Consider the following 22,560-nt stretch of genomic DNA (forward strand, 5'->3'; position numbering starts at 1 on the left):
TATATGAGACTCGCCGATACTGTGTATGCTGGAATATCCGCAAAGCCATCGAGTCCTACCACGACTCTTCAGGAGACACCACAGGAACGCATGCTATCATGAAGCCCAAAGGATTTGTGGCTACATCTGTCAGACGTTCATCTTTTTTTCCAGGTTTCTCTTCAGCACTAGATAAGCACAAATTTAGCACATAGAAACTCCATGGAGCTTTATATCGAAATAGTTTTAGTGGTTTCTTAGTTTAACAGGGACGCAAGCTTACATTAGCGCTCGCTTACTAAAGGCTTCCCACTTCCCAAATACATTCAAAATAAATAACAGATTATGCATTAATTTTGAGTTTAATGTAATAAAATTCTACTCGGAACAGAAGAGAAGACATTAATTACAATACAATTGGGAACAAATTCCTTGCTTGCTTGTGAAAGTGTTTTAACAGAATTCGAACCAGAAACCCTTTAATGTGTAGCCATATAATACAAGACCAATGACGAGGATCATCAAAGCTATTTATCATTGACGACCTCCGTGGTCGAGTGTGTACACCGGTTTTCATGGGTACCGAGTCGATGTAGGAAAAGTAAATTAGTTTTCTATGTTGTCTTGGGTCTGGGTGTATGTGGTACCGTCGTTACTTCTGATTTTCCATAACACAAGTGCTTTAGCTACTTACATTGGGATCAGAGTAATGTATGTATGTGATGTTGTCCAATATTTATTTATTGAACTGCTTTTAAATTCAATCATTATTTCAGTACAAGTAAAGAATTTGATAAGTCTTGCTATATAATCCTAATTAACCTTTTGGTCAATAGAGATCGGATTTCGACAGTGGCTACTAATTACAACATGTCCTGTGTACTTTGATGTTCTAATTAATGGATTCAGTTGTGCCTGTATAAAGGCAAATGGAAAGCGTCATATTTGACATTTATTAAGTATACTATGAAGAACAAAAATTTGAAAACTTGCCAATTTTTTAATTATTAAAAAAAATTAAGTTCACTGGTTTAAGTGAATAAATAGGATCTAATCGTATAATATATGCTTTTAATTCAATGACTGATTTGAATTTTATGACGATATTTTGTATAATCACGCAGAGCTACCACCTTTTTTTGGTTTAAGTAGCGTTTCTACTAGACTTTCGTGTCATTATTACGGTAACAATTGTCAAAAAATTCACCTCAGACATTTAGCAAAGTAAACCTAACCTTTTTTTTTTTACAGCATTTAGTTTAAAATTGATGTACGTATAATGAAACTTATAATTATGATATAAACTTGAGACTGGACTAGTTTTAATTGATAAATTATTCTACTAATAAAATGTAGAAATAAATCTCAAGTTCTATAAATTTACATAATAAGTTAATATCATAATTAACAAAAATTATATATAATTTTTACCCTGATTCGTTACGTGTTCTTTTGCTTCTAATTTTTTTATCAATGTGTCCCAATTCATGTATAGTTCCGAAAATGTAATATGATAAAAAAGTATTTTTGTGATATCAATAATAAATCATCGCAGAAATCAAAAAATAAAAAATAAACTAACTTGGGTTGACTGGTTTTTTATTGTGTTCATGTATTCCTAAAAACTGGAATACATATATGAAAATAGAGTAAAAAAATATAGTAACCGTTTCATACACTACGAAATAAAAAAAAAATCTTATTTAGTTTCGTTCGATATAAATCGTATAATATAAATAGTGCCATTTATGTTCTCGCACAATAGTTATGATATGATAGAGTTCTGGTGTGATCCCACACAAATACCTTGCAATTTATGTGTGTGTATATGTGTATGTGTCTAATTCATTAGGAAGTCACTATAGAATATGCATATTTTTTAATTGGCAACACTAAATTTCCTAATGTTCGTTTGTGTAGAGGCAGCTTTACAATTGTACTTTATATGTCACCCTAATGTAATAATGTGTTTTAATAGCTGCCCCGCCCACACTCCGATACCTCCGCCACCTCCACCACCGCCTCTCACCATACCACCGCACAGGTAATAGACGTAAATAGCAGATACAAATTTACCTTAATTGTTATACCAAAAATATCAATTTAAAAAATCAGCAACTTCAACGTTATCAAGTAAATATATAATTTGATGCATTTACATACTTATTGATTATATGTATATATTTCTTAATTTAATGTGTATTAATTGCATTCGTTACTTTGATATTTCTTTTCTTTTGTTTTATTACGTAAGCATCCAATTTTTTTTTATCACAATGATAAAAACTAACGGTCGCACTTGAAACCTTAATTAAGCACTCATTTCTCTTTTTCTGTAATCATTTTGAAATTCAAAATGATGATGAAGATGAAAACGCAGAAGGCGCTGTTTAATTAATCAGTTATGCGGCCTGCAGCTTTATATGTGGAAACGTTATTTATTGGTATATAATAAAGTTGCAAACACTTTAAATAGTCGTTTGGTAACAAACATTATTGATTAATTTCAGGTTTTTATTTTAAGTAAATTTATTTTTAGTATAAATCTCTATTTTTATAACCATTCGTGTTATTTTAAGCAAAATTACATATTTCTTAATTTTAAAATTAATAAATCTAGTTAAAAACAGAAAAATGTATCCGTTTTATTCTAAAGCTATAATTTATTTACAGCTATCCTCTTTTATTTCAGAACAAAGCATGTATCGTTTGCTCGTTCGCACACGTTAACGACTTTCGATGACTCTGTAATGCCGGCTGCCGTTAGCGGTAGTAGGTTTAGGAGGGACTGTGAGAGACTGATTGATGGACGTGTAGTTAAGGTTCGTTGAGGTCATCTAATAATTAAAGGTAGAATGTTTTATAGCAATAATGGCAGCCGTACCTCGAGCCGTTTTAACGCTCGCAAAGATACTATAGCCTATTCCAATCGAAAAAGGAAAGAAGGTAACTAATCTTAGATTTTCGTATTCCATGCGATTTGTTAATAACTCAGCTGTTCTTGACTAACGTGACTTTATTTATAATACAACACTATTCCATTTAACTACTTATACCTAATTAAATGAAACTTCCCAAGTTCTGATATTAGCTTCGTTGACGTTCATAACGTCATATTTTCGTTAATCCATATGATATAGCGTCTATTCGATGTCAAATGTTTATTTGGCCTTTATCCTCTTGTGGTTGGAATATACAATAGATGCATAGACAAATAAGGTGAGATTCTAAAATGTGAAAAGTGAATAAATTCAGTAGTAGTTAATTCAGTTTATTTTATATAGAATGTGAAATTATTTTAAAAATAATCCAATATTTTTTAATTAAATACTCATAGAATAATTACATTCGATAGAGGTTTAATTATACAACAGTATAAATATTTATCCATTTCTATATGTTTCAACTTCACAGCCGGAAAACAAGCCATACGCAACTCTGCCAGTAATGTTTCAGCCATTCCCACCATATCCGCAATATATGACTGCGCAGGCGCCAGCTCCAATACATTATCCACCACCTATAGCATCTCTGCCAGCTCATACAGTACCACCAGTGCAACGACCGACACAGGCGGAAGTTCCGAAAGTCGTCGTTTTAGGTACCTAAACGAATCGTTGTTTGATTTCTTACATCCTAAAATTAGGAATGTCTAAAGGGATTTTATAGTTAGTTAGTTAGAGAATTATTAAAAATATTTTTTTTTTCAGATTCAATTAAAAAAGGAGTAATGAGAACCCAAGCAACTCAAACGGAAGTCTGTTTAGGACGAAAACCGCTTCCACCTAATTATCTTTCATTGAGCCCTAGAACTATTAAAAGGGTATATTCAATTACATAAAGTAAAATAAATGTATTAAATAACAGTGAAGCTAAACTATTTAATTAAATTTATAGGTTAAAATGGTCGCAGCTGGTGTTCAAACTAATGGCTACACCGTAGGAGTACGTAGATTAACAAAGTCTTTTTCTGAAGTCGGAGGTGATAGACTAGCCGGTCGTGATACACAGACCGATGTTTCTATAGATATAGAAAGGTAATATATAAAAACTATTCAGAGTTTTAATTTAATTTGTAGCTGTAGATTCATTTATATAGTAATTGCAGTATAATTGGAACGGATCATGAAAAACTTCATAGAACACAGTCTGAAGAACCACCTAGGTCTCCACGTTCGCCAACATCTGTAATACCGACTTCACCGAACATTCAAAGAGGTGACTCAGACGACGTAACTTCATCTTCAATAAAATCCATAGCGTCGTCACAAGTGGATAAATCCTCGGAACTTAGCATATTACAACGGCAAGCACAAGAATATTTTCAACAAAATTTTCAATTTATTCATGAAAGCGATAGAGATGACACGATTGACGATGATATGGAAACTATTGAAAAGAGTATGGCGTTAAATCGTAGAAATTTAGAATATTTACAACAAGAAATAGCTAAACAAGCCAAAGGTGAAAGGTCCCTTAGATCAATTTTGTCTAAAAGTACCAGTGATGCATCTCATAAAACTGTAAATTCTTCGCACCATTTATCGAAAACTTCCACATTTCAATCCGAACCGTCAACCGAGACATCCGCTACAACCACAGATGATAGTGAAAAAAATGAAAAAGAAATCATTATTGATTTCGAACCTCGACCAGATGAAGAGGCTATACCATTCACAACATTACGTAGGAAAAATAAAAGAATATTGCAAAAAACATTGTCTGAGGGAGAAATACTATTAGATGCGTAAGTATTTAATGAATCTTGTATATTACAAAGCCTACCTATATCTAAGTACCGCTAATTCTATTACAAAAAATATATAATTTTTTTTCATACTAGTCGAAAAACAGAAATGAATACTGAAGGTATTAAAGATGCACCCATAGTGATGTCAACGAGCCAAGAAAACATGACTAAAGAAGACCGTGAAAGGGAAGCAAAATACCGACAGTACATAGCCCAAAATTACAGCCAAACTCCAATAAAAGACGAAGGCATTTTTGGATTTGAACCAGATGGTTCGTTCAGGTAAATCTAGCACAAAAATGAAACACGTAGAAAATTTTATAGTTATTTTAAATGCAATTAGATTTAGTAGCACAACTCATGTATTGATCATCAACCACCGACTGGAAAACTTGAACGCTTGAGCGAGTCTTTCGATAAATATTTGCTTCTCGGTTGAAAATAACTCTACAGTATTAATTGCTTACGCTTTCACTCATTCTGGATCATGTGATTCTCTTCGTAGTTCTTCAGACGGAAATGCACCATACGAAGATTTTCATGAAAAGTATATTAGTTACAAGCATGAACCATTTAGAATTCGAAGTGTAAGTTTCGAGGAGAAACCAGAGAGGGTTGTCAAGGAAGAAATTCCTTTGAATGGGTAGGTATCTTTTATTTCATCTTATCTTTCTATATTATACATTCGCCTAAATTTGTAACTTCCTAACTTTATTTAAAACAATATTTAGTTAAAAAAAAATAAAAATATTAAAAAGAAACTAAAATTTTCAGCACTGCTAAGTCAAGTCCAGCATCACCAGACCCCATAAGCTGTAATGTGGATGTAGAACAAAAATCAAAACTCACAACCACTAAAAATAATATTACTACTATTCTTGCGCCCTTAGAGAAATCTTCGCCTTGCGCTTCTAGTGAATCACTCACTGTAGATCAAAGCAGGTTCGAAGTTTTATTTAAATTTAAAAATATTTAAGAACTATATTTTGTTTTGAATTTTATAATAATCTTCGTTCTGTCACTTAGGGATCACTCTGATGGAATGTGGAATGAGTCTCAAACAACTGTGCTACAAGTAGATTCTGGTACTGATAATGGTACAGTAGTAAGGTAAATAAATAATACATTATGACAAAAGACAACAATAAGGTTCATCTCAAAATTAATTATTATAATGTTTTTTTTCAGTTCTTCCGATCTAAGTTCCTTAGCTACGTCTCCCGGGGCATTAGCATTACTAACTCCTACCTCCAGAAGAAAACAATTATTATTACTTCAACATCAACAAAGATCTTCATTAGATACAGATGCATTAGATGAAGAATTTGATGCTTCTCAAGTAAGTACGCTAAAATAAGTATATAATAGTATGTAAAAACCGATACAGGTGTACCATGATTGCATTGTGTTTTTACAGAGTCAATCGCCAACTTCTCCACGTAACAAATTAGACACATCCAGTTCAAGTTCCGCGCAACAAACAAGAGCATCACTTTCACCACCAGCCGTCGTACCAAATATTACCTTGCCAATAACGAAACAACCAACAATTTCGAAATCTTTATCACCAACTATATCAATAAAACCTAACCATACGCCAGCAATAGCCATCACACATCCTAGTTTAGATTTAAGTGATGTACCTTTTAAAAGGACTCCGAGTTTTATAAATAAAAAAAGAGAACGAGCTTTAAGTCCTTCTAGGAGACAAGAATTACAGAGAAAAGCTCATCAAAAGGAACCAAATGGTACTATACCTAATCAAATAGTCGAATCCCCCTCAGAACCGTCACTGGCAAAACCCGCTAGTAGTGAAACTAGCTTAGCTAGGACTGATTCTGGAAAAATCAACACAACAGATGTATCGGAGAGTACAACCACCACAGAAGACTATGTAACTGCTAATTCCGATAGTTCAAAAAAAAGTAACTGTAAAAATCAAAACCACAGTAAGAATCTAAATCGTTATGTAAATCTGAGTCTTTTATATATCCAGTTCCTATATTTTTTATCACAATTATTTACAGATTCCGAAAACAATAACAAAGCCCAGGAAGGATCTTCCTTTGAAAGCGCATCAAGCTTGTATTCGTCTACAAAAACTGATAATGTGGCCGAAGATTTAGTAGTTCCAAGCTTTTCTCCACCACTTGAAATAAGCGATGACTTTATAGTACCTAACTTATCATCACCGCCACTGCCGCTACCTGACAGATTACCTAAAACTACAGTTGAAAAAATAGAAGTGAAAGCTGATATAACACCAATTGAAACTAACAGAAGAATTAAATCTGAAGTCAAAAAACCAAAAGACGAAGTTCCAAAAAAAACAGTAAGTTGGAATTTATTTATTAACATAAAGTGCAATATAAATTTTAAAACATTTCTTATTTTATTAAACAGATCAGTCGAGATGCAATTAGTGGTAAAAGTAGTTCAAGTGGCAGTTACAGTATAGGTGGTTCGAATCCAAATGTTACCGAGAGTGTGACAGATAAGGTTTGTGTGGAAAAAATAAAAGAACTACCAGAAAAACCAGAAATAAAAGTAAAAGAAGAAAAGAAAGCTTCTAGTAATGAACAAAAAGAGCAGTTAGTTCCCAAAATGGTGGTATGGTGTCTTTTTATTATATTTTTTAGATTTGTTTATTGTATATTATTTTAATGATGTACCTAAAATCGAATTGTATAACAGGGATCTTTATCGGACGATGAAAGAAGCGTACATTATTCTTCATCTGGTTATTATGAAAGTCCTATTGAAGACGATGATGATGGAGGTTTAAGTAATATTTTTTTAATATTCATAGCTTTTTGTGCCTTTAATATTAACACTAAAGTTATCATTTTATATTTTTAGCATACAAACATTCACAAAAATATCGGTCAACAGGGAGACCAAAATCTTGGATATCGGATGATAAAAGAAGGAAAAAGAAAGCATTTACATTAGAATTTTCTAAATCTTACGATGATTCAATATCAACATCTCAAGATGATTGGGGTAAAAAAGATAAGGATCCAGAACCTTCTAATCATCGCTCTTCATTCAAACCTATTAGCTCAAAATTACCGCTTGAAGAAAAAAATATTGAGCCTCGAAAGAAAAAAACACATTTTGTAGAAAAAACAAAAAGTGTACAGTCATCGCCAAGAGAGGTCGTAGATATAGAAAAATCTATTAAAGAGAGAATTATGAAGGAAAAGGAAAATGACAATAAAAGACCAAACGAAAGGGAAAGATACGTTAAACGAACAAAACTGAAAGCAAAGAGTCCTACGCAAAATAAAACAATAGATGGTAGTTATAGACAAGGTCATTACGACAGGAGGGATAACATAGGATCGAACGTTAAGCTACATTTGAATATTCCTACTTCAGATGACTCAAGTGAACAATATAGAAAAAATGGTAAGCTAAAAATAAATAAGAAAGACTATTTTAAGATATCAAATTCCTCATAAAAATATATCTATCTAATTACAGGCACTGGTAATGGAAATATTTCTCCGAGAAAACATAGACGCTTACGAGACAGTCCGCGACGAAAAACGGGAAATAATAACAATTCAGCTAAATCACCGACATCTAGCAATCATTCTACATATAGGTATTTTTAGTTATTAGCTTTATTTATATACAATAAAAAAATATTTTATGTCAAATATTAATTAACTTTTAGACCTCGAAGAAAAAGTGGATCTAATGAAAGCATATCATTACCTGGAAGTTTGCCTCGAAGGAAACAATCAATACCGACGATTCCTTGCTTAAGTTCTTTAGAAGCAGAAGATATTGAAACTGCCAGAACTCTAAACAGTGCCGGGTCAAGGTTAACTCCATTAAGATATGTAAAAAGTCCATCAGCATCACCGAGGCACCATAAAAAACAAGGCCAAGGTAAGTATTTTTTAATTTTTGAAAATATATATATTTTTACTAAATGAATGTTAATTATGCATATAACTTGCTTATAAGCTTATGTTGTTTTATTTAAAGAAACGGTGACGAAAATTAGAAATTGACTTAATTATAAAATTATGTATTTTAATTAATCTAATTGCATGTTATTAGTCAATTTCTAGCTTTTCATATTATTTTTTTTATAAAGTAAAACCTGCTTCTGTCAAAGCAGTGATTGCATAAGTAGTTTTTGTAACAGCCGACGGAAAGTTTGCAAAGGCGGCCTCAGCAGAATCTCTACGTTCCGTTTCACCAGGATCAGACTCCGTGTTCTATTCAGAACATACTGAGCACGATATGGTTGGAGCAGAATGCGAAGCTAAAGCACACTGCCTTCACTGCGGTAAAGAAGTTCACATTGTTACTGCAACTCACGATCATGACAGCCGAGCTTCAAGAACTTCACACACAGATGTAAGTTATGACTGACGACTGTACATTTATCTGAGAGATTTTCTAGGTATATAAATATTTACGTTAGTTTACTACAGGTCAATAAATCATTTTAAAGAAATATAATTATTAATTTACCTAAGCTATTGTCGATTCATACTCAATGTATTTTGGTCATGTATGTAATCAATAATGAATTAAATATTTTTGATAATAACGATTACTTCATTTTTAAGGAATCTTACGCTGATGCAACGCCTGATATAGTACCTGCACCAGCGGGCTTTGCAGATTCTCCATCTTGTGGAGCGGCTAAAAAGCCTGCAACTGGCGCTCGATTGTATAAAAAACTTGATAAAAGATATCGTTCTGAAGATAAATCCCGGCATTATCGTCATCGACAGGATGTTCGAGCGAAGGTACTTGCTAACAATTTTTTTATTTATTAGAGGTTGTTAATTAAATAATAATACGTGTTATATTAGTGTAGGACATTTTATTTTGGAAACAAATTCATTTTCATACACTTATTTGAAGTATTATTAAAACTAAATCCAGATTTACAAATACAATAATAAGAACCAGGTGAATTTAAGCAATTTTCTGAGGAGTTATCGCAATTATGGTCCTCCTTGATGCATTCATTGACATCCACACACATTCCATATTTTGAACTCCAAGTAAACCCATTTTCTTTGCAGGTGCAAGAAACGTTCCATTTGTTTGCAATTATACCGTTTAAATTTTGATTTTCCTTGTGATTCATTTTACACGCAGAATGAACATTTCTGTAATTATTTTCAATAAAACAAGGATTTTTCCTATCTTCGTAACATTCTTTATATAAATATACATATTTTTTGGGACAACATGGATCAGGACAAAAGCTAAACATAGCGCATGCAAAGGACAATTTGTTATTAGATCTCGGATCATAATTATGACTGATATCAGTGTAATCTAAGGAATTGGCAAAATTGTCGCAGGATCCACTGAGCATTGATAAAGCAGGAATACCTAACATCGTGTACCAACACATGTAATACGATGCTGTAGTTTTCCATTGAAATTTTTCTATAAAATTATAAAATGGCATACTATCTTCCAAATCACTTTTGATATAATTTTCTGTTTCGATTCTAGTTAATGTTTTGTTCTTATTAATGCAAATATCAGGTGAAGCACCAATGACACTTTGCAAATATATGATACATTTTATGAAGCTATCATCGCAGTTTTCATATACTTCCCAGTGTAGAGTTTCCAATGGTGGATCGGGAAAATGGACAAAGAAACCAGATAAGCGTTCATTTGGTTGCGACTGATACAACCTGCGGTCCCACTCATTAAATTTGTAATTTCTTAAATAATATGCAATATATTTTAATGCTTCAATTGTACTTTCATCAGAAACATCTTGAAAATTTTTAGTTCTTTCGTAACTCATAGTGTTAAAATCTGTTTGTGTTGTCATAATATGCGCATTTTGTTTAGATATTTCTGCTGAAGACTGACTTGAATAGAATAAGAATATTTTTAATAATATAAGATGAAATAGTACCATTTTTTTGGCCAGTTTATACGCCGCTTGAGCAGTACTTATAAAATAATGTTTTAACCTTATGTTTATTCTCAGTTTGACATTTTTGTCATATGATTGTTGTCATTAATTTTTCTTAAAAAATATAACTCTCGGGATAAACACTGGCCATCATATACACGTCTCAAATGAGGTTCCTGTTTCCTGATTGCAGATCTACAACTTTTTCAATTGTACCTATTGAGCTGTTCGTACCATACCAATTATTTATTTATTTGACGACCTCCGTGGTCGAGTAGTGTGTACACCGGTTTTCATGGGTACGCCACTCTGAGGTTCCGGGTTCGATTCCCGGCCGAGTCGATGTAGAAAAAGTTTATTAGTTTTCTACTTTGTCTTGGGTCTGGGTGTTTGTGGTACCGTCGTTACTTCTGATTTCCATAACACAAGTGCTTTAGCTGCTTACATTGGGATCAGAGTAATGAATGTGATGTTGTCCAATATTTATTTAATATTTATTTTATTTAATATTAATTATGTTAAACATTGTGGCAATTATGCAATAACAAAATATTTTAAAGAATTTTACGAGTCAGACATTATCATATGCATATTAAACTATAGACGCCCGAATAATATAAAAACTCTTCAAATATTTTTTAATAAATATATGTATCTATATCCATATTAATTTGAAAATTAACAGTCAGAAGAAAGGGGTAAAGAAGAGTATTCGGGAATGGAGAAAACTCAAGATACGCGTATAGCGCGATCTGCTGGAAACAGTCTTGATAAACTTGCTAGTTCTAATGCAAGCGTTGATCCAGATGGTAAGTAGTCTAATGATCTTTTAAATGTAAGATTATAATAAAACTATGTATCACCTCTCTTATAAAGATATTGCAATTTTACACAAAGAAAGAATTGCTCGATAATTATGCAAGGCGTTCATAAAAAAAAAATTATAGCCTTTTCACTATAATACTTAACAACTTATATCTACTTTGATTTTAATACTAAAGTCTGACACCAACTTCGCTGAAATAAAAAAAGTCATAATTTTTACGAATTCATAATGTACATCATAGATTACCCAAGATTACTACTCTATTGGTTGAAATTGACTATAGGTATATATTATACTAACTAATTGGTTTTAAGCTAACATTTATACGTTTATTTAAGACAGTATTAATTTATCAGAACATGAAGAATGTTCGGGCAGCTCGGATGGCGCAGAAGACGAGAAAGGTGTATACGCAACGCCGTGGTGGTGCGGTAATTGGATATTATTGTCTGAAAATGATGACAATTGGACTCGGATACCTCCAGGTAAATGTTAAAATGTCTAATGTAATTTAACATCGATTCTTCACGATACTAAGTACGCATATTTAGACATTTTTACTTGCAATTAAACATATATTCAAAGAATATACGAATTTTATACTGTATATACTATATACTTGATGATATGTATATCAAATAATGTATAATTTTGTTAGTTGTATAAATATGTGCTAAAGACAAGCAACACACCACAACATAAATTTTAATTACCATAGTACTTTTAATTTGTCTATCAACTCGATGAAAAGTCAAGGTAAAATATCAGCATGTACATATTCCATTGTTGGGCTAAAGCCTTTTCTCTGTTTGAGAAGGTTAGGTTCTAATACCATCACTGCTATAATGTCGTTTGGTGGATATACACAAACATGATATAAATTATAAACAAGAATTAAGCACATCAAAGTAATGTGGTGATGTTTAAATCAAATTTAAATAATTGTAATCCCATTAGTTATAATATCACATCATCGACAGATATGATAGAGCCAGTAAATCCACAAGAAGATCCAACAGAATCGGAAACTGAATTCAACAAACGCTACGTTGCTCTCACGCACCGACTCGTTCATAGACGAGCCTGTATAGAGTTGAATCGAAGACAGTCGAATAATACTTTCGGTAAGTATGAGGTAAATGATAAATAGATGCTCAAAGGTGGATCTCCAAAACTAAAGGTAAGAATTTTAAATCACAGAGGGATTTATTGGAAGAATTTCATCACGTGTTATAAAAAGGTTTTTCTTTATTGACGAGTAAGACAATATATAGTAAAACGCAGTGGTGTTTGTCCAGATTTAAAGTTGCAAGAATTATTTACTTATCGTATACAAGTTATATTATATTCATAATGAAGTAAAACAATTTCTTTGAAAGTAGGTTACTTTTCACCAAAATCCTCACTTTCACAAACATACATAAGCAGCCCGTAAATGTCCCACTGCTGGGATAAAGGCCTCCTCTCCCTTTGAGGAAAAGGATTGGCGTGGGTTGGCGGAATACACATGTGGCTGAATTTCGTTGAAATTAGACACATGCAGGTTTCCTCACGATGTTTTCCTTCACCGCCGAGCACGAGATGAATTATAAACACAAATTAAGCACATGAAATTTCAGTGGTGCCTGCCTGGGTTTGAACCCGAAATCATCGGTTAAGATGCTCGCGTTCTAACCACTGGGCCATCTCGGCTAGTGAAATCCTCACTTTCACAAAGCAAAAATTAATATTTATTTATAAACAAAATTATTTTTATTGATCATTAACATATAATAAATTTTGAAATTATTCTTACTTGACTAATATTTGATAAATATTGTCGAATACCGCTTAATAAATTTACTATCTATTTAAAATAATACATTAATCGTAGTATGTCAAAAATATGAGTGCGCAAATAAATATTATTTCAACGAGGCATTGAATGAATTGTATTTCTTTTAGCATTCCGCAATTCCGAATACAGAACAACTCAAAAAGCGTTGTTCTTTATATATAAGGAATGCTTTAAGTTGTGTGATTTTTGTTCAAAACGTACCTACCATTCAACAGTTACGTCATATTCGTTAACGCAGCGTGCGTTAACTGATCCACTTCCAAATAGTGACGTAAATTCTATTTTTGCCGCACTCTTTATTTATATAACTTCGCTTTTATTTTCGGTTCAGCCTCTGAATTTTTAAATCTTTATTATATTGGCACGAAATATTTTTGTCACTTATGCAATCATCCCTTTGTCATTGAATAATTTTTCTCTTTCGTTTATAAAAAAAAATAGTTCTGAAACATCGTCATCGACAACATTGAAAATGCTAAATCTACTCGGACTAAAAAGATTTCTTTACATTGAGTCATATTGATAAAATTGGTTTATATTTATAAAAAAAAAAGGTACGATAAAAACCAGCAACTGCTACTGACCGATCTCAAGCGGACTAAATTTAATTTTACATAGGCGCCGTACGTCATCTCTTAGTTGTAACAGGCACGCGACTGCGGCTAGACGATATTGTCACGTTCAAAGAGAAATACTTTATATTCTATTGATTTGACGTCGGAATTCAGCTGATGCGTTAGATGTTTGTGTTATACGTGAAGTTTAAATAGTGTACGCGTGTTATGCAATAACACTATACGAAACGGGTCAATAATCTTTGCTATTTGAAGTTCAAGATAGTGCGTTTGTAATTTGAAAAAATGCGGCACAGCTGTAAGTTGCATTCATTTTTTTGGCAATTTCGTTTGTTTTATTTCTACATTTCTTATAACACCTTTATTATTTTATTTTAGTTAGTCATGGTCTAAACGATCCTAACGGAAATATCAGACAGAAATTAGAAGAAATATTTAAATTGATGCTGGTGGTATGGTGCCGACAAACTCAGGCTAATAAACTAATAGCTTTGGAACCCTGTGGTAAAAATATTTATTTCAGAGCTAATTTACTTTATTTCTTTGGAACAGATCTTAGAAATTATACTTACATGAATTACCGAATTACATTTGAACTTACCATGTATGTACTATGTACTATTACTATGTAAGAGATCCGATTTTTATTTTTTTCTAATATTATATTATCAGTGAATATATGGTAACTATGTTTTCTTATCATAACCGTAGTCATATATTTTCTGAATGAAGCAGTTTACGGTGTCGATAGCATCTGGATTTTTGCCAAAACATTTAGCGAAAGTCAGATGGTAAGCATAACCCGATGTATCCTTCAAATATCGACTATTTGTATGTATGTCACGGTCGTTCTTTTCTTGATCTTTATAATTGTGTTTTTATGGCATGCCCATTCAGATACGTAAATATTAGGTCAGGGATTCTTGATTTACTTATTAGAATTTGCCTTACAAAATTTGGAGCGTTTATTTATGATTATATTTTCCATGTTTAACTTTCGGAGTTATTTTACGGACTATATTTTAACTTATCCAAATCTCGTGAAAAGACCGCGTCGAAATCTGGGCAAGCACCAATAAGATTTACAATATTCTGCAGTTACAGTTCGTCTTACGAGTATGTGTTGTGAAAGAAAGCATGATCATACATTAAGCTTGGAAATCCTATCCTGGTGAATTGAGTTGCACATTTTTCCACTAATAAAAGGAGCAGAAATGTTTGCTCGGTTGTATGACATTATGTAGTGCTTGTGTATGTAGGTAGATCTCAGACTGATAAACTACTTTTTTATTAAAAAGTATATCAATTAAAAAAATCAGTTCCACGTAAAATTATCTTTTCAGAAAGCGATAAAACTGTCGTAGTAAGACGCGGCAATGAAGAGTTCGGATTCAGGATACATGGGAGCAAGCCAGTCGTTGTGTCAGCGATCGAGCCTGACACGCCAGCTGAGTCTTCAGGACTCGAAGTTGGAGATATTATCATAGCTGTTAATGGTAAAATCACAATTAATTATATTCATATAAAATATATAAAACTTATTTAATCTTCATTAATTTTGAGTGTCAAGAATCGATCTATCTAGTGCGATTTGGACTATGGATATACAAAATTCTTAAACATATAAGTTCAGCAGAAGGATTACGCAATATTTAGCACAAACCCGGCAGTATTGTAATTTGTGTAAAATATATCCATGAGAGTAAAACTTTAGAAATGTAATTCATACAATAGTAACTGAAATTTAGCGGACAAATTTATAGCAAATATTTCTGCTATTATTTTACAGGAATCAATGTATTAGACAAAACACATTCTGAGGTTGTAAAGATAGCCCATTCCGGCTCGGAGATTTTGGAATTAGACGTAAGTGAAATACATTTTATATAACTATGCTATGTAATAAGTAAAAAATATAAGATAATTGTTGATAAAATTTAAAATGTAAAATGTACCCATTACGAATTGCAATACTCTAGATAGTAGGTGTGGAACATTAATTCCATTTTCAAAATGTGTTTTATGGCAATGTGAAAATTAAAAGTCCATAAGCTTCAGTCTAAGGCTCTAAGCCCATTGTGCTATCCCTTGTCTTCTTAATGCAATAAATTTTCGCAATAAAACGAAAAAAAATAATCATATAAAAATAATTCCAACACGGGCTTTTTTAACAAAAAGTAAGACTCGACCTCGATTAACTTTTCCATTTTGTTGACGCAAAACATACCATGCAATAAATACCTATATATATTTATTAAATAATATCAGCTAGAAAGCTTGAATTGTGAATGAATAGGTGGATAAGAAATACATAAGTAAATCGCACATTTTTTTTTTTTGGCACATTAGGTCGCACGAACATGTGAAGTAGTGGCGTCTCTGGCGCACGAGGGAGGCCCCGCGGCACTTTACTCGGGATACTTGTGGCGCGCCGCACCAGCACGCGCGCATCTCCCGCCGAGGTGGACCAGGAGATGGTTCGTGCTCAAACGGGACAATTGCCTCTACTATTACAAGACGGACTCCGTAAGTACCAATGATTGATAGCTTCTGTATATCGATTGGAAGTTTTTTGGTATAGGTATATTATTACGCCTCAATAACGACGTGTAAAAGTGTCATTATAAACTTGATCTATTGGGTATTATCGTTCATTAAACTTTGCCGATTATGAATAGACTGGGGGAAAACTGCACAGAACAAATAAGACACGCATATCAGGTACAAATAACATCCCTTCAACGACACAGACATTAAAAAAACTAACACTGGGATTCGAAGTTGTCTGTTGATGTGATGTGATGGTACCATATAAGTTCACAAAAATAAATAAATAAATTAATATAATAATAAAAATAAGGTTATCTTTTATATTAAGAGGAAAAAAATTCTAAGAAAGACAATTATAGAATTACATAGTAAATTGTATACTTACTATAAAAATCATTAGAATCATTACCATTCTTATCAAATATAGCCTACAATTTACGATGTTTTTATATACCTATAGTATATAGCAAATATTTCATACAAAGTATTGAATAAAAACGAATACCACAGAAATAAAATGATTGCAAAATGCAGGAGAGACAAAATGCTGCTAACATATTTTCTTATATTACGAACGAAATGTACCTACATAATTAAATGTTTAATATCCAGAGTATCCATCCCGTGGGCGCCCTCATGTTAGTTAACTACCAGTTAACGGAAGAAGACGCTGGTCGCGCGCACGGGTTCCGCTTGCAGCGCGGCGGCGGTACACGCCTACAACTCGCGGCGGACACGGCTGAAGCAGCCGCGAGATGGAGAGCAGTGCTTGCTCATGCTATCGATGCAAGCAATCAAGTAATTTTTTGTACTATGTTTACTTTTACCTAACGTGGTAAATAATAATGTAAATAATTTTAAGATATAGTTTCTATTCGATTTGTAAATCTACTCGTATGTATATTTCATTGCTGCAGGTTCTCTGAAAATTATTCATGGTTCTGTTTACATACGTACTTTTTGTGTTTTGATAAGATTTGTCTCATAGCAGATATTATAGAAAAACCGTGACAGCTGAACAAAAGGTCGTTTGTACAGTTATATTACTATAAAACAAATGTTAAGTAAATTTACTTACAAATTTGAATCTGATATTATTATACAAAACGGCTTCATATTTAATATTAGTTTACGATTAAAAGATTTACGATTCTTTAGAAAAATAACGCTTAAATAATTTAATATTTTAACAGATAAATTGCACATCATTATTTTATAAGACAAAATAAATATGTTATTGTTAGTTTGACTTGCGTAATTATAAAAATCGACCCAATTTATTTTTTGTTAACGGTTGATGTTTTTTAACAAAAATATTTATTTAAATTGTTTGTTTTAAAGTAACATAAAAGCAAGTTTCATACAACAGTTCTACAATTTCCTGAATATTTCTGTAGCAAATATCTTTAAGGACAATATTTTAGCCCAAATAATACTTTACGTAAATTACGAAGACTAACTGCCCTCTCTGAGTTATTCTTTAATATATCTTCAACTATCAGTTTGTAAGACTGATCTCATACAGTTCCTCTTATCATCGCTAGATGGCATTTTTTCGACTTAAAAGTGCCACCTATTTAGTCTTGTATTAAAATATAATATAAAATGTACTTACACACAGCTTATTAAAACAAAGACGTGATTTTTAATGATTTTATTTGATGATATAATTGATGTTAAAGTAAATGTAAAAATTTGACTCTATGTAGAGTCATACTACATATAATGTCTTTATAGTTCTTAAACTATTCAATAGATGGCGTAATTCCTTTATATGTATATCTTGTTCGTTTTCATTTTTATTTTTGTTTTTTAATTATGTTAAAAAATATAAAAGCTAGACTAACTTAAAAATATACATAAAATTTATTTTTATAATACTTCGGTTTCAGCGTGATGGTTGGTTAGAAGTGACTATGAGGAACATGAAGTTGCCACCATCGTCTATACCAAGACCTGATTGTTTCGGATACCTCATGAAGTTGGGTTCCAAGTGGAAGTCTTGGGCTAAACGATATTGCGTGCTCAAAGACGCTTGCCTGTACTTTTACAACGATGGAAATAGCAAAAATGCTTTCGGTATGTATTCTTAGTTACGCTCTAAAATAGTTTTTTTCATGTTTTTTTTTTTTTAAGTTTGACATATGGGCCATCTTATGGTAAGTGGTCACTACAACTCATAGATCAATATCTATGAGTTGTAGTGACCACTTACCTTCCCTTCCCTTACATTGACAATGCGCCTCTAACCTTGGGAACAAAGATGTTATGTCCCTTGTGCCCATAGTCACACTGGCTCAATCACCCTCTACCAAAATACAATCAGACTATCTAGTAATTTTGTATATAAATTAAACTCAGAATTCAGATTCAAGCATACAATGCTGAATTTTTCAATTTTCTATCATATTTTGTTGTATCTCTCGTTCAGCGATAGAAAACATTCTCAGGAAAATGTTCCCAAATAAAGACAGCGTATTGGAATGTGCTCTAAATTTTACCCTAATTAGGGAAATTAAATATCATCAAAAGGAAAGTTTTTTATCGTAATACAAACCTAAAATCAATTTAATAAGTATAATATAATTGATAGAGTTCATTTATTTTTTCAGGAATGGCATGCCTCCATGGATATAGGATACAGACGTGTTCTCCAGGAGGCAAGAAATACGCTTTCGAAGTGATGCCAACAGAGCCTAAGCAGAGACATTTCTACTTTCACACTGAATCGGAAATGGATAGAAAACGGTAGGTTATAAAATGTACTTTAAAACAATCCAGTATTTAAAGTTAGTTAATTTATTTAGTTATTATAATTTAAAGTTAGTTAATTTATTTAGTTACTTTAAAATGCAGTCAAATAATAGATTATGTTATAATTATTGTAATTATTCACGACCTCCGTGGTCGAGTAGTGCGTACACCGGTTTTCATGGGTACGCCACTCCGAGGTCCCGGGTTCGATTCCCGGCCGAGTCGATGTAGAAAAAATTCATTAGTTTTCTATGTGGTCTTGGGTCTGGGTGTTTGTGGTACCGTCGTTACTTCTGATTTCCATAACACAAGTGCTTTAGCTACTTACATTGGGATCAAAGTAATGTATGTGATGTTGTCCAATAATTATTTATTTATTTATTTATTATTATTAACCCGCGCTTTGTAAACGTAAAAATAAAATAAACGTTAATATTTTATTTAAACTTTGCACTCAAATTTATCGTAATTATACTCGCATTGCGCCCAATAAACTTTCACTTCAAAGATAATATATGTACTAATAAACACGGACTGTAATACTTAGCAAGTTTTACAAGAAGCTATCAACTCGGTAGAGCGCGAATGAGTAACAAGCACGCATACAAACAAACTTCCGCATTTATAAAATTAGTAAGATAAGATAGTACGAGTAGATATTGAATGGAATTTGTTATTTAATGTGAAAAGTTATATTATATCGTTTGATTATCGTCATTTATATCTTTTTCGCGATAACCGTAAATATATATATTAAGTCTAAAGGTTGACTCGCAGAGAATACCTAGATGGCATTCAGGGACAATAAACTTAAATTAATAAATTGACTATTGAAGACCTAGCTTCAAGTAAACAGGAACGTCAAATAATTAACAATATTTAATATAGTTTACAATACTTATTTTTCCAGTTTTTGTTACAATCATCCATTATCTTCCGCTTTTCAACGCAGATTAACAATTCCCATGTCAAAGTAAAAAAATATGGCTAGAAGCTATACAACCTTTAAAGATTATTTATAAATATTTTATATAAAGTAATTTATAGGCTTACGCTATTATTTAGAACAACACAAAACTGTCTAGAAATTCGCTTAAAAACAGTATTAGGTTTGTGAGATGAGAAATTTAAAATATTTTTGATTTGTACTAACGTTGGAATGAAAAACAAAATACTTATTAAAAAAAATTAAGCTAATAAAAAATAAATAAATCCTTGAACGATTGAAAGTTAATTTAGTTTCAATTGCAACCAATACTTGTAATATAGAAATAACGTTTAAATCGACATTACTATATTTTTAGACGAAACTAGATTCGTTTACATAATGTCTACATTATTGCACTATTCATAATAAAATATACATTACATGCATAAATAGTTCCATCTACATTAATTATGATCAAAAATATATAACTTGTTAAATGAGAAAACATTTTTTTTGTTCTCCTAATTTAATAATAAAGTACATGTACTTATGTATTCACGCGCGTGAGAAGTTTGGCGAGATTAAAAATAGTTTAAATTGCATATTAATAAAATAATAATAATCTTCTTTTGTAATAAAATAATAATTATTATTATGATAAATGTAATATCTTCTTTATTCAACTCTACAAATTTAAAACATTCACAATTTAAATTTGTAATAAAAATTATAAAATAAGGCAAGGTCTAAAGTTGACTATTTAGAGTGACTTGAGTACTTGACACTTAGCGACAACTTCGTCATGTAGTTTTTATGACAGCACAGCCTGACATGAAAACTACATGATAAAGTTGTCGTGCACATCAAAATATTCACTCTCGTCATGTTTTCATAACGCGCCAAGAGGAGTATAACTTCGATAAAATAGTTTTAAAATTTTCATTACACAATATGTATATGTTTATTTTTTATTCACAGCTGGATGGCGGCTCTAGAATATTCGATAGATCGGTGGATGAAGGCCGGTTGACGAAGACACTTCACTTCAGATTCATTTGAATTTGTGTAACTATTGACTCAATATAAATGTTCCTTTCATCCTTTTTTATGTTAATTTATTTTACCTTATTTATTTTCAATATAAAAAAACTTTATTTAATCTTCCTTATTTTATTAAAAAATCCCATATTTTATAGTTACAATTTAATTCTTACAAAATCAGGAATGTAGTAATGCAAATTATTATATATATATAAAGTATTTATATAAATTTTGTACACATTTTACAGTTTATTAAAATATTATAACAACGTTAATTCCCGTCCTAAAAAATATTGTTAACAGATATATTTTATTTAAAATCCGAAAAATTAAATTCATTATTAAATAATACAAAAATATATTTAAAACGAACATAAAACTGTTGAAAAGCTTTTTAAATTTTAAATTTGTTAATACAATCGGTTTTATTTTTATAATTTTCAATTAACAGAGGGTTAAAACAAATAAACATCGAAGTTGAAAAATATATATTAAAAAGTAGCTTTAATTCAGATGATTCTAAAATAGATATTTAAAAAGTCAAGATATAATGTTATCTTGTAATACTTGACTGAAGAAAGACTATATAAAAACTTTTTGAAGGCGAAACTCATGCAAATTTATTAAAAAAAAGGAATACACGGGTGAATCGACTCTCCTTTTAAATTATCAGTAGAGAAACTATAATAGACTTAGTACATAGGAAATAATAGGAAAAAAATATTCCTATACTAGTTATTATGGAAAGTAAATATAAAAATATGGACGTGTTTTAAATATGGCGTAGAAGATTTTATTCATTATTGGCAGCAAAGTTAATAATTAGCGAAAATGTTATTTATAGAACGTCCAAAACCGAAGCTACATAGAAATAATTAGTAAATAAATGTGCCAAGCAGTCAAGTAATTTTTCTTGGTATATATTTCATCAGATTTACCTATATGAGTAATATGTATACAATATATACAAAATATATAAATATATATATTTATATGGCAACTCAATTTTGCCCTTTATATTTAAAAAATGGTATTATACTTAAATTTAATAATATTTTTCCATCGATTTTTTTTTTAATTTTATTTATATTTTTTTAATAAATTTATATTATTAAGAAATGTGAGATATCGCAAGAAGTTTATTTGACTCTATAGTGGAGTTGAATTAACATTAAACATGAAATAAAATGCGTAAACTACTTTATTTAATTTTTACCCCTTTTTTTCTTGACACTTTTTCCATAAAACTGACCTAAAATTGTACCAACAACAAAGTTACTTACATATTTATATTCGCAAAACAAATTGTGTCTTATGAATTGAATCATAAAAATTAAATAATCTTTTAAATTATATTCTTTTTATAAAATTGTTATTCATTTTTTTATTCAAAACATCTTTTT

General features: G+C 31.3%; 1 protein-coding gene across 1 annotated transcript in view; it reads left to right on the forward strand.

Annotated features, from left to right (window-relative positions):
- LOC125069910 overlaps positions 1-21,219 on the forward strand; it is a 256,125-nt gene extending 234,906 nt beyond the window's left edge. Inside the window, exons 8-37 of the mRNA XM_047679521.1 lie at positions 1,958-2,023; positions 2,672-2,801; positions 3,394-3,580; positions 3,690-3,802; positions 3,877-4,016; positions 4,088-4,726; positions 4,823-5,011; positions 5,235-5,372; positions 5,504-5,671; positions 5,756-5,839; positions 5,918-6,068; positions 6,147-6,678; positions 6,757-7,061; positions 7,133-7,339; positions 7,424-7,514; positions 7,589-8,140; positions 8,216-8,339; positions 8,412-8,629; positions 8,892-9,106; positions 9,322-9,504; positions 11,332-11,455; positions 11,829-11,957; positions 12,453-12,596; positions 15,228-15,380; positions 15,674-15,750; positions 16,234-16,410; positions 17,047-17,232; positions 18,327-18,513; positions 19,047-19,182; positions 21,095-21,219. Of these exons, the coding sequence (XP_047535477.1) occupies positions 1,958-2,023; positions 2,672-2,801; positions 3,394-3,580; positions 3,690-3,802; positions 3,877-4,016; positions 4,088-4,726; positions 4,823-5,011; positions 5,235-5,372; positions 5,504-5,671; positions 5,756-5,839; positions 5,918-6,068; positions 6,147-6,678; positions 6,757-7,061; positions 7,133-7,339; positions 7,424-7,514; positions 7,589-8,140; positions 8,216-8,339; positions 8,412-8,629; positions 8,892-9,106; positions 9,322-9,504; positions 11,332-11,455; positions 11,829-11,957; positions 12,453-12,596; positions 15,228-15,380; positions 15,674-15,750; positions 16,234-16,410; positions 17,047-17,232; positions 18,327-18,513; positions 19,047-19,182; positions 21,095-21,146 (5,797 nt within the window). The 3' untranslated portion in view covers positions 21,147-21,219. The remainder of the gene's footprint in view (positions 1-1,957; positions 2,024-2,671; positions 2,802-3,393; positions 3,581-3,689; positions 3,803-3,876; positions 4,017-4,087; positions 4,727-4,822; positions 5,012-5,234; positions 5,373-5,503; positions 5,672-5,755; positions 5,840-5,917; positions 6,069-6,146; positions 6,679-6,756; positions 7,062-7,132; positions 7,340-7,423; positions 7,515-7,588; positions 8,141-8,215; positions 8,340-8,411; positions 8,630-8,891; positions 9,107-9,321; positions 9,505-11,331; positions 11,456-11,828; positions 11,958-12,452; positions 12,597-15,227; positions 15,381-15,673; positions 15,751-16,233; positions 16,411-17,046; positions 17,233-18,326; positions 18,514-19,046; positions 19,183-21,094) is intronic.
- Positions 21,220-22,560: the final 1,341 nt, after the last annotated feature.

Source organism: Vanessa atalanta, chromosome 16 (assembly GCF_905147765.1).
Source record: "Vanessa atalanta chromosome 16, ilVanAtal1.2, whole genome shotgun sequence".
In the NCBI taxonomy this organism is placed as follows: domain Eukaryota; kingdom Metazoa; phylum Arthropoda; class Insecta; order Lepidoptera; family Nymphalidae; genus Vanessa; species Vanessa atalanta.